Source organism: Rhinolophus ferrumequinum, chromosome 11 (genome assembly GCF_004115265.2).
Source record: "Rhinolophus ferrumequinum isolate MPI-CBG mRhiFer1 chromosome 11, mRhiFer1_v1.p, whole genome shotgun sequence".
NCBI classification, from domain to species: Eukaryota; Metazoa; Chordata; class Mammalia; order Chiroptera; family Rhinolophidae; genus Rhinolophus; species Rhinolophus ferrumequinum.
In genome coordinates, this window is record NC_046294.1 from 22,910,224 (window position 1) to 22,923,022 (window position 12,799).

At 42.9% G+C, this 12,799-nt stretch overlaps 1 protein-coding gene across 6 annotated transcripts in view; it reads right to left on the bottom strand.

Moving 5' to 3' along the window:
• Window positions 1–762: 762 nt before the first annotated feature.
• CD44 (CD44 molecule (Indian blood group)) overlaps window positions 763–12,799 on the bottom strand; it is an 85,341-nt gene continuing 73,304 nt past the window's right edge. For all 6 annotated transcript variants that reach the window (XM_033120716.1, XM_033120717.1, XM_033120718.1 and 3 more), the window contains 3 exons: window positions 9,575–9,643; window positions 7,349–7,427; window positions 763–1,675 (listed from right to left, as the gene is read on the bottom strand). In XM_033120716.1, coding sequence (XP_032976607.1) covers window positions 1,471–1,675; window positions 7,349–7,427; window positions 9,575–9,643 — 353 coding nt within the window. In that variant the 3' untranslated portion in view covers window positions 763–1,470. The remainder of the gene's footprint in view (window positions 1,676–7,348; window positions 7,428–9,574; window positions 9,644–12,799) is intronic.

Here is a 12,799-nt window from a genome sequence, read left to right on the forward strand (position 1 = left end):
ACAAGTAGCCTTTGGAAGTTCTAGGATGAATGGGGCCTTCTGAACGTAGGAATAAAGACAACAAAGGACTTGCCAAGACAAGGATAAAGCCATTAATCTCTTATTTGGCCATAACTCTGGTATCTGGTGATAAGATTCCAACGGTGGGAAGTCCTGTAACCTTTTGAGGGCTTCCCCAGGTACTTAACATATCCTGAGAAACAACTGCATTGGAGACAGACAACTGGCTTGTTAAAGTATAAACAAGTACAGCCATAAAATTACTCAAACAGGATCTACACTGCTCCCTCTCCCTTTCCCCAGCCTGTGCCAATCAGTTGGCTACTCTCTAAGCTCTCTTTCATTTCCATTGTTTTTCCTTTGATTACAAGAGGTCAAAAGGCATTTCCATATTGTTTTTGGAAATCAGCAATGGGGTCAGTGTCCACGAAACGGGACACCACAATGGTGAGTCCTGCAGATGTAATGTGCCTTTTCACAGTCTGTCAGAGGAGAGCACAGGTGGCCATTAAAACATAAAGCAGCTGAAACTCCTCCTCTCACAATTCTGGTTCTAGGACAGGACAGAAAGCCTTTGGAGCCTCAGAAATAACCTAGTGCTATCTTCCTTGATCTTCCGTGAGATTTGGTTGAGTAAGCCTGAGTGGGGCCTTAGCGTCTCTGAGATGAAGGCTTTCAGGGTGGACCTTCTCACATCTTCCTGATGAATTGTTGGGAGTCAGACCTTGCTGGTTAAGAAACTGAAGGATCACAGCACAAAAGTTACAGTGAAAGAAGTACAGATATTTATTATGAATCAGCATAAACCCCTTTATGCCTGTGACGAAGTAACAAAACAAAACAAAAATCATACTGATCAAAGGACCTCCAGGGTTTAATATTTCAAAAACACAGATAAATAGCTTACTACAGATAAATAGCTTCCTCCTTTGGGCATTTCCAGAAGCATCTGAAAATTTTCCAGAGGGTCTGTAGAAGGGGATGTATAACCAGTACACCCGATCTCCTACCCCACTGGAAAGCGACGCCCAGGGACTGGATTGCTGGAGGGGCAATATGGACCCATTCCAACTTCCTCCCAGGAACCAATCCCTCCTAGCCCTGGGGATGTCTTTAGCATGTGGCTATCGCCTGGGAGGTGGGGTGGGAAGAAGGTTGGGACTGGGAAGAGGGATTTGTGGCTTTTGCTAGAAGCTGTCCATAGCACACCCCAGGGAGTGAGAGGCTTCTAGGTGGGAACTGGAACCGTCAAATTCTTGTTGATTGGGCCATCATTTCAGAAAGCAATGCTGTTCTTATAAATTGGATGGACTTTAAAAAAACATAACACAAAAAAACAAAAAGGAGTAGAAAATTTTATGCTAAAAAAAGAACCGAAATGAAATAATCAGTAGCACATTGCATCTGAGTAGTGTCCCAGCTCCCTGTAAGGGTGACGTGTCATTTTTTTCCAAGATCATGGTGTAGGGGTTACACCCCAATCTTCATGTCTACATTCTGCAGGTTCCGGGTCTCATCGGCTGTCATACACTGGTCGGGGGTCTCTGAGGGCTCCTTGTTCACCAAATGCACCATCTCCTGAGACTTGCTGGCCTCCCCGTTGAGTCCACTTGGCTTTCTCTCCTCCACAGCTCCATTTCCATTGTTGATCACCAGCTTTTTCTTCTGCCCACACCTAATCATTTAAAGATCATGAGAAAAGGGTGCAAGGACCAACCATCATCATCATTGTAGTAAACCACTATCATTATCACTACGGTTTATAATGTCTTAATATGTTTCATCTTAATTGACTCTTAACAATTGGCACTTCTTAAAGTGAGGTCCCCGAGCCAGCAGCAAAAGCGTCAGTTGTGAATGCCAGACTTGTTGAATCAGAAAATTCTAGGAGTGGGGCCCAAGATCTGCGGTTTAACGAGTCCTCAACGGGTTTCTGATGCACACTCAAGTTGGAGAACTGGTGGTCACAACTCAGGAAGCCAGTGCTATTATTGTCTCCTAGTACGGGTGAAGAAACCTCGGGACTCAGAAAATTCAGCGACTTGCCCCAGGTTACTCAGCAATTAATAAAAGAATCAGAATTCAAACGCTGGTGGGTCTGCTTCCCAAGTTCTACTCCTCCTTCCTACATGCTGTGCAATGGAAATGTTTGCCTCTGATAAGCACGGTAGCCATTTCTGCAGCCTTAGATTAATCATCAACAAGATGATTTTAAATCATTCTGATTTGTGTATTCAAGAAAGTCCCATTACTTCCTCTCCCACTCAACACTTGTTTGGCCTTATCAGGGTCATTACTGCATTTACTAAGAAGAATGAAACAGCATTTCTCTGGAAGCATAAGGCTGTATTGATTTTTTTCCCTAACAAACATTGGTTAACTTCCACATAACCCTGGATATAGGAGGTTGAACTACACAAAGCAAATAGTTCGTTGTTACTTTAAGGTTTCTTATGTTACTTTAAGGTTTCTTACATGTAATTTCATGTAATCCTCACAATAGTCTTGCAAAGCAGCTGTTATTTCTATTATACAGCAGTGGAAACTGAGGCCTAGGGAGGTTTAATAGCTAGCTTAAGTCCCATAGCTATTAAGACAGAGAGTCGATATTCAAATCTAGGCATTTATGACCAAAAGCCTGGACTCTGCCCAGCTCTGTTCATGCTGCCAACCATCTGGAGATTTGGAAACTGTACGAAGTCGGAATTGTTCATTTTGCCGCTGGATATTTGGGGTAATATAAACAAAGCCTCTATTATTCATGATCATGGGCCATTCCCACTAGGACTGCCAAGGCCATAAACTTTAATCTCTTGTTTGGGGAAATAGAAATAATACCTCCTCGACAGGAGGTAGATCCTATCTCCTCTGGCAGGCTGCTTGGTGAGGGGCAGAGGGAAGGATGCTTGAGTCCTGCCGCAAATCCATGGGCTGGGAGTATGGATGCCATTCACAGGCACAAGAGCAGGGGCTTGGAAAGCCTGGTTTTGAGATTGTAACTGCTGTGTGACCTCGGGCAACTCACTTGACCTATCTGAGCCTCAGCTTTCTTATGTGTAATATCAGACTATAAAGAGTACCAGTTTCACAAGATTGTGGAAAGGCCTTGAGAAGAGAGCATGGCACTGCATACATGAGTCTATCGTTGTTGCTCTTAATGAACATTGTGGGGTGAGGAAACTAAGGCCGCGGATAAGCTCTTAGAACAGTATCTGGAGCACAGTACATGTTTAAGAGTCACTGCCTGTAATTGTTCATACAACAAGAGCCCATATAAAATGGGCTTTGCTTGTGTCTCCTGGCTGCCTCCATCCACCTTGTCCTATTGCCTATGAAGATGACTTAAAAGGCCAAAGGGGGAACGCTGCTGGTGTTATTTCGGATTCTCGGGTTAAAGTAATTCCCACTTGCCTACCAAATAGGTACTAGAGAAGTTGAATGAAATATTGTGGGAAAGTATTTTTATAAGCATAAAACAATGTTTGTGCATGGGGGTGAAGTAGGGATTGATGTTAATAACGCAGACGAAACTCGTTTTGAAAGTGGATAACATTCGATCAGTAGGGCTTTGGAATATGGCGCTTGTGTTGTTCTGCCTGCATTTCCCTTTGGATCTGTGTGTCTCTGTTACTGCCTGAGTTCTTCGAGGAGGGTTAGATGATTCTCATAAACAACTCAGTCCATTACTTAGTACTCCAGGCATTTAAGTTAGTGCTTTTAAAAGACAAGTTCTAACTGTCCCATTCTTCTTAGAGGAATTTTAAAAGGAGCATTAGAGATGAAGGGACCTCAGAGGTCCTCTAACCCAAACTTTTCTTTATGGAAATTGGAGACTGAGTCCAAAATGTCAAGGATATTGTCCAAGGCTGCAGTGCTAGCTATGGCAGGACCTACATCATATCTACAACTTAGATTTTCTGAGTCCAAAGTTCAGAGATCTCCACCAAACTGCATCCTGCCTTTATTTCCTTTCCTTTTAAATCTCAGGCATTAGCTGAGCATACAGTGACCACACAACGTGAATGAAGATAGACTGCAGCCTTGACACAAGAAGGTGTGGTTTAGAAACCAGGTAACGTACATTTAAGGCACGGAGGCGTTTCTCTTGAAAGACTTAAGGTGGGGTAACTTAAAAACTGATTTTACATCTCTTCTACCTGACAATCCTTAATGATATTTAGAGAGTTATTTTTCTTCATGTTAGAGCTGTGACATTCAATATGGTAGCGACTAGCCACACGTGGCTATTTAAATTTAAGCTAATGAAAATAAAATTAAATTAAAAATTCCCTTCTTCAGTCCAACTAGCCATATTTTGGGTGCTCAGTAGCCACGGATGGTTAATGGTTGTGTACTGGACAGTGCACAACCACAAAATATAGAAAGAGCCTTTCCATCATCACAAAAAGGTCTAATGGACAGCTCTCTTCTAGAGGGCAGAATGAGGTTGGGTGAGCTACATTATGATGAGCTAGACCATAGTTTAAGGGAGACGTTTCTAAATCATGGGGCTTTATAGAGGGGACCTACCAAGCAGCGGGTGGATGACTGCCCGCTGGGGTTTACAGAAAAGAAGATTATTCCCATGAGAGTGAAAGCTGGTGAAGGCCTTTTTTGCACAATTAGCATAGAAACATTCTTTAATCATTCCGGTGTTGTGACGCCTTCCTTGGTCAGGCTGTCACATTTTTTTTCTCCTCTTCATATAAATCAGGTAAATTCTTTAAGGGAAAATGGCACCTAACTTCTTCTCTTGGGCCTTATCCAATAGCTACAAAGCCAGTTGACACCTAACACCTTTGTTCGCTCTTAAGGAGAGTGAATAAACTACGATTTCCCCCTGAAAAGCTGCAACTCAAGGACTCTGGTTACACGAAGAACAGCAAGGTAAGGTGATGTGGGCTATGACAGGGATAGGAAAAGCTGAATAAATAACAGGACCCGAAATCAGAATCTTTAAGATGACACGGCTCACAGATCACATGGCTGGACACCTGTCATCAACCCTTGAACATCAACTTCAGCGACTAACACTTTTCTACTTTTGTCTTGTAACCATGATTCATCTAAAAGTGCCTGGCGCAGAGTATGTGCTCAGTAAATATTAGCTGACTCAAATGCAACAGGCCAATATTGCCACACAACCTCAAGGTTCTTTTAGGGAAGGGATGGTACCCTTTTCGTTTTTTCCTCTTCTCGTTCTCCTCACCTGTGCTGACAGTCACAACCTGCCCTCAACAGATGTTTGCCGAATAAATGAATGCCTGTTGTAGATCTCTACGGGTACTGCCAGCCAAACTTTCTTTGATGAAAATAGGATTCTGTATCTCTCTAAAAGGCAATGCTCAAAGCACAAAGGCCCCTGCCTTTAGGAGGATGAGAAAATGGCTGGCGGGTTTAGAAGCACAGTGCACATTACAGGGCATGTGAAGCCAGTAACTACCCTTTAGCTGCGTCGCAAATCTGTTTTCGATTATCAGATCAGGACACAGTAATTTACGGCGTCCAGGCAGCTACTTTCCCAGTGAGATAGTTGCTGTGCTGGATCCCGCAGGTCTCTGTTTGCCTGTTGCTAGGGTGACTGCTGGTCTTGGGGAGCGCGCAACAGTGGGGCCCCTTTTTACCGCCGACCTGATGGGGAGCAGCGGACGTGTGAGCTAACCAGCCACACTGCACAGACTCCAGCTGCTCTCCAGGACAGCTGAGACGTGTCTCAGGGGTCTCCCCCGCGTCACAGCATCAGGGGCCAACGTTTCTATGGTGACGTGCACAGCTCATGGACTGTATGTGTGCATTCTATGGCCTGAAACAAAAGCAGTGATTTCCAACAATAGGAAATCTGTATTTAACTGAGCAAAAGTAATCTAAGAGAAAACAAGGAAGCTGGGGGAAAGTATAAAGACTCTTTGTAAGGGCTCCCGCAAGTCATATTATTTAAATTCAACTGGGAAAAAAAAAAAATCTCTTTCCATTTAGTCATAGAAGACTTCTAGGAGGTCTATCAGATTTTCTTTCCTAGTTTTTGTTCCTTATACAATCAGCTATGATAATTTTTTTATTCTGCCCTCAAAGGTACAGGTAGCAACACAGCTATTTGACTTTAACACAGCACTTTTATTAACTTGTACCAGTGTAAGATGGCATTATTTGATTTCCTTATATAATTAGAGATACTGCACGGGCTGCACACAACAACGGAATTAGGTATTTGTTGCTTTCCGAAAGCCAACAAATAAGATTCTTTAATTTTCTCCAGGTCTTTTCCTAAACGGAGGGGCATTTTCTTGCCTGTTAAATGATCTAGTAATACAATAAAGGTGGCCCCACGTGGAAATAAGATTCTTCTCCCTTATAAGAAAAAATCTCAAGAGACACTTACAAAAGGTTTAATGTTCTTGTGCATATGCTCAGGAAAAAAAATGCATTTTTAAAGCATCTTAAGCAGGAAATTTAGACTTACACTTATGGAATAACCCTGTCCAAGTTCATTTTCTCTGTCACTAAAAGTACTATTTTCCTTCACTTCACTTTAGGTGGCGTTATTTCTGGAGCCTTGTCACCACTCAACCAGGTATGTGTTATTTACATAACTTCTGCAACAATAAGCCTTGGTTGAGGTAGGGAAAAAGAGAGACCTTTGAGGATACAAAAGCAGCTCCCATGCCAGTTCTAGGGAGTTCACTGTCTTTCCTCAGCTTTGTGCAAGGGAAGGTCTTTATTGTTTCATAAACCTCCCTGTCAGGGAGCTCTCCCTAGCTGTAATTTGAATCCTTTCAACTGCAGCTTTCAGAAAATAGAAAATAGTGTCCTTACAACACACCAAACAAACACACGAACTCAATGCCTGTTTTAAGGAAGAGTTCTAGAAAGTTCCATGGGCCTCCGACAGAGGACCAGTCTCAATCTTTATGTGGTGCATTGTGAATGCACTTAATAAATATTTATTTAACGCATCAATTAATGTATACATACTTTTATGCCTTCCTGGTGAGATATATTTCATAGCTTTCATAAAAAAAGAGTCTCTGTGGCTTTAACCTCAAAATAATTAAGAACCCCAAGAGAGTCAACCACTATTTAAAAGTGTTGGTCCATATAATCCCAGTGTTTCCTTTCTCTAAAGAACATGCCAGAACAGGGCTTGCGAAACTGTACCATGCACATGAATCTCTAAGATCTTGTCAAAACAGACCCAGATACAGGCAGTCTGGGGTGAGATTCAGCATTTCTAACAAGCCCCAGGGTGCCGAAGCTATGGGTTCCAGGAGCTACACTCTGAGCAGCAGGGACATAGAGCCTAAGTTTAAATGAAGCCCCTTCACAGTGGAAAGCTCTGAGGAGCCCTTACCTTCTTCTACTGTTGACAGCGATGCAAACGGCGAGAATCAAAGCCAGGGCCAGAAGGGATGCCAAGATGATCAGCCATTCTGGTGTGAGAGAACCAAAAGACACTGTGAACTCGGGAAGTACACGTTGTGAAAACAAAAATGCACTTTATGAACCTGACGTGGTCCAAACACGAACCACCGTCAGTACTACGGATGAGTCCAGCCAAATAACCCAGCCAGGATGCAGATCATACTGGGAGAGCGATTTTGTTCTAGGTATTTGTCCAACAGGCCTCTTGTTTAAATCTCTCATCATCAGTCAGGATTTCCAAGTCCCTCCAGGAGAAACATGTCTCCAAAAACGTGGAGAATAACCTGTTGAAACTTGTAGATGCCTTTGGTGCAATAGGATTAAGTAGACTAAAGAAAACTTGTGGCTCCCTTGAAGGAAACACTCCTTTCCTATATAAGAACATCTGCCCTATATTTTATTAAGGAACAAAGACGGAGACCACATACAAGTAAATGGGCAAAAGGACACTCCTGTTGAGGGCTGGAACTGTGCACATTCACTGGGGGGAGGGGAGAGGAGGAGGGAGGTCATTTGGCAAAATTTGTCAAAAGCCTTCACAATGCACAGGCTTCTCTAGCAGACCTAGAATTTATAGGACCTCAGAATTCACAACGAAGATGTCCATTACTGTGCTATTTATAATAGTAAAGTTGGAGACTTATATCCAACAGTAAGGGAGCAATTGAATAAATTAGGGTACACCCATTGTATTCTGTGCAACAACATAGGGGGAAAACATTTAAGGTCATTGCAAAGCTGTGGCCAACCAGTTAAGAAGAATAGTTTACTAAAGAGCATGTATGGTATAATTATATTTTTGTTTATAAATTACATTGAAAAATGACAGGAAGGACATATATGAAAATAGTAACCATGGTATTTCTGGATAGTGAGGTAGATACTAAGTCATTTACATTTTTTGTCCTTTAGTTTAGCTGTATTTTCTAAAATGTTTCCAATAATTAATGTGTCATGTAGACTAATAAAATGTGATACACATGTTTTAAAAATCAAGCTTTAATACGACGAAAATATGACTTGACAACCTGAATAAATTCAGTTGCCAAGTGGGTTGTATATCTGTGCAATGAAGTAGAGCTTAAGAAATAAGAAAGAGGGGCAGTCTTTCATTGTCTCTCCTCTTTGAGAGTCTTGGTTCTCCTCTGATTTCCTGCTCAGTACTGCCTTTGCCTGACCGCTACCGGGTTAGCTGAGTTTGGGGAGTGAGGTCAAGTCAGGAAGAAGGGAGGCTGAAGGAGGGAACCATTTCTGTTCTTTCTCGGGTCTCTAGCTCTGAGGTGCCCCACATTCACGCTCACTAGGGCTGAGAAGCATCCTGCTGCCTAATTATAGAAAATTACATCCCTGCCACCCCCTTCCTTCCTGGCGGCCCACTCCCTCTCCACGTGCTCTGCCTCCAGCTCTGCCCAAGCAAGCTGGGGCTGGGGGGCACACACCACATTCTTCTTTTGCCCCATGGGAAACTCAGTTTAAAGGCCTCTGAAAAGGGGAGTGTTAAAAGGATAATTTATAACCCTAGGAAAACCTTTCCTTTTTTGTACTCCCCCTCTACAAATACTCAATTTTGAGCCCTACTCAAATGAAGAATTTGCTTCAAATGTCTTAAATCTTGACGTTCAGGGAAGCCACATGTCCCAGGCCCCTCACCACACATGTAACACCTTCTTAAATATCCTTCTATATAAATTGTGAAGACTGTCCCTCAAGAAAAAGTAGTTTGGGGACCAGAAGAATGTTTTCACTCCACCAAACATACTGTCTGCAATGTGAGAGAAAAATTATACATTTCACCCCAAACCCCAGAAATAAAGGGGAAACTGGTCTGGGATAGGCAGGATCTGGGGATGACATGGAGTCCCCTGGGAAGGAAGCTTTAATAGCTCTCCTGGCACTTCTTTGGGACAGGCCAGGGACAAGTCTGAATGTAAACTCAGCCAATCTATGGAACTCAGGAAAAAAAGAATGTTCCATCTTTTCTTATCAAGAGACTGTAATGCTTTCATTAACTTTGGCTTATAAAGAGCAACAATTAGGTTCGGTGTGGACATTTAGGAGAATGTGGTTGCTTCTTCCTTTCTGGAACATTCAGTGAGACCTGCTTTTAGCATCTTTGTTTTTTTTTTTTTTTTTTTTTCCACAGCTTGAAACTCACCTGGAATTTGAGGTTTCCTCATAGGACTAGAGGTCGTGTTGGCCCCACCTTGACTCCCACTTGAGTGTCCTAAGGGGAAAAACAACACCTCTCAACCAAAGTTAGGAACAGTAACCTGGCTTACAGAGCAGCACACAGGGCCAGCCTCTGTGTCCTGCAGCATTACGAAGCTCTTTACAGATTCCAGCCCCAGACATATATAAAGTGTTCCAAGTAAGTTATCTCCCTTGAAAAGTTCAGTTTGATTCAGGCTAAGGTTTGAAAATGTTATTTTTCATCAAGAACATGAGAATTTTCAGCAGCAGCCACGTGCAAGGCTGTAGAGCAGCACAGTCCTGGGTTTCCATCCCACCTCCACCTCTTGCTCGCAACGTCTGTTGGGTCAGGTTGCCCTCTCCACGTCTCGGTTTTCTCACTCATAAGTGGGTTAATAAAAATCCACTTTATCATGATTTCATAGAGGGTTGAAGAAGTACACAAGAATGGTAATTGCGTGTAGTTATTTTCCTTTTTTAATTTAAGACCTTGCTTCTCAAAGTGGGGTCCCTGGACCAGCAGCGTAAGCGTCACATGGGAGATTGCTGGAAACAGAGTCTCTAGCCTCATCTCAAAGGTGCCAAATCAGAATCCTCATTGTAACAAGATCCCTAGGGGATTCACATGCTCCAGAAAGGCCAAAGTAAATATAAAAAACACATCCAATGTCATAGTAAAAGGAAACATAAATATAATAAGGGCTTGGTGGGGCCGTGGACCTTCTGCCTATGAAAAATCACCCTGTTAGAGTCCCTGCTAATATACGGAGGGTGCCAAACAAAATGTGTACACATGACTTGTATTCATCTTTTGTTTTCGGTATATATTGAGTATTACAATTTTAATACAGTTTTTTCCTTTCTTAAAAATGTGTATACTTTTTTCGGCACCCTCTGTATTACTGAAACATGCTTTGTTTGTGAAGAATGAACATTTCCTACTGCTGCAAAACAAAATAAGGAACAAACAAAAAAAATCTCAAGCTGGAAGGAAGCATCGCAAGACAAAGAATCCCCAAAGCAGAGCAGGCATCTTATCAAAACGAGGGAGGCACCGTGTTTTAAAAGAAACTACTTAGACATTTTATGAAGAGATTCACCCAAATGAAAGCTGTTTTTCTCTTTGTGTTTTTTTTTTTAAACTTCCTTTACTGCTTTAAAACAAAACTTGAAAATATCCCACTAAAAGGAACGCGTTTAACTCTACCAAATGGGAGCCCACTGCAGAATCCTAATGCCCTCCAAGGGAACAAAAAAACAGGGCAGTCTGCCAGGATAACCAATCCATTGGATAACCAATGGAGGAAGATGGCTGGGCCTTGAATGCAAACCTTTCCTAGGAGAGTCAGACTTTAGGCTGTGTATGGTGGACATTGAAATCTTGATTACGGTGGTTATTTTGGACAGGATGGCTCCTGTTTATGCAATGTAGCATTTTTGTTAAACTCGAAATGGAGCAAAACAGTCTTACATACGATGTCTGGCCATTTCAACATACCTCGTGCCATTTTGACAGTGGCCTCTCACTTTACAAACCTCAGGAGGAGTCCAAGGCACTTGCTCTGCTTACCAGAGTCCTTGGTCATTGGCAGGCCTTCACCTGCACAGGTCACGGGCTATTGGCCATCTTAACGGAGATCTCTGGCCATGGAAACCACCTCAGATGTACAGTCACTCTCGCTGGTCTTTCCCTGATTCACAGCAGCCTTTGATATTTGAAAGAGAGGCTATTCATGGATCATAAAATCTTTATTTTTGGTTTTCCAAAAAAGTGCTCCTAGCAAGGAAAGATCTGGGTGTGTGTACAACTAGATGAAACCTCCCATTTGAACAATAGACACCTGCACAGGAGTCAAACAAAAGAGACTGCTCCCGCCCACCTGTTTCTCACTTCAAGTGAAAGCCAAGAAGATGGATGAGCTACAGCAGGTCTCGCCTTGCCTAAAGGTCTGCAAATCCATCCAGGGTAGGGCTGGCTGGAAAAGCAAGTTCTGCAAAGAGGGACACTTGACACAGTAGTTGGGAGATGGGATCCAATGGGAGACATGTGCACGGAAATCATTCAGCTGGTTTCAACTGTGGAAAAAAGCAGTCCAGGGCAGTGCTTCTCAAACTTGAATGTATATACAAGCCGCCTAGTGGAGTGGGAAGGCCTGGTTGTAGTGCACATCTCGAATCAGTAGGTCTGAAATGGATGGAGAGCCTGCATTTCCAACCAGCCCCGAGGTGAAATCCGTGCCGCTGGTCCAAGGACCACACTTGGAGTCGCTGGGGTCTCTTGATTTTAGAGAGCATTGTCTTTTGGTAAGAACTCCCTATCACTTCCAAAATACTTTAGTATTCCCAATAGCTCATATTCTTCACAAGAACTCTAGGAGGTAACTGAGGCTGGTGTTCGGATCTCCTTTTTTCTAATAAGATGACTGAGGCGGAGACAGGCTAAATGCCCCACCCAAGGTCCCCAGAGAGCCTGGGACTTCTGTCTTGATTTTAGAAGGATTTACAATGAGCCCCCACATCTTTGTTCTCTTACATAAAAGGTTATTACTGAAACCACCATGTAAATATCCATCTTCATTTTGCTTTGAGTGTATGTCCCTTTAAGCCTAAAGGGAACCCAACTTCCAACGTAGGCATGAAGGAGAGGACAGTAGTTCATGTGGATGACCAGGCTTGCATGGGGTCATCTGAACGGGTGATCTCAGGGAGATCACGGTAAGACAACACCAGTATATATAGCCTTTCCGTAGCCCCAGCATCTGCGGTCACATGTAAACTCGCCTCATGTCAGAAGTTTGCTGCCTAATGTTTCCATGGGTGTGACCTGAGTCACAGCAAACAGGAACCATTTAATAATGCACGTCTGGCGGTAGTTATGGCCATTACAGAATGCTTTCTCTAGACTGTGCTCATGACAGGCGATACGAGACCCCTGGGCTTTAAACCTGACCCCTCCCTCAACTCACCAGTCACATCAACTCAGCCAAGTTACTTAGTCTCTCTAAGCCTTAGTTTCCTCATCTGTAACACTGGGATAATAATAGTACTCACATAGCTCGCAGGGTTTGTAGGATGATTAAATGAGTTAATAATTGGTAAAACATGACATCACTCATATTTATTGACCTAGAGAAATGGCAATTTCATATGGTCCAGCCTAATACCTGTAAAGTATTTAGAACAATGCCAC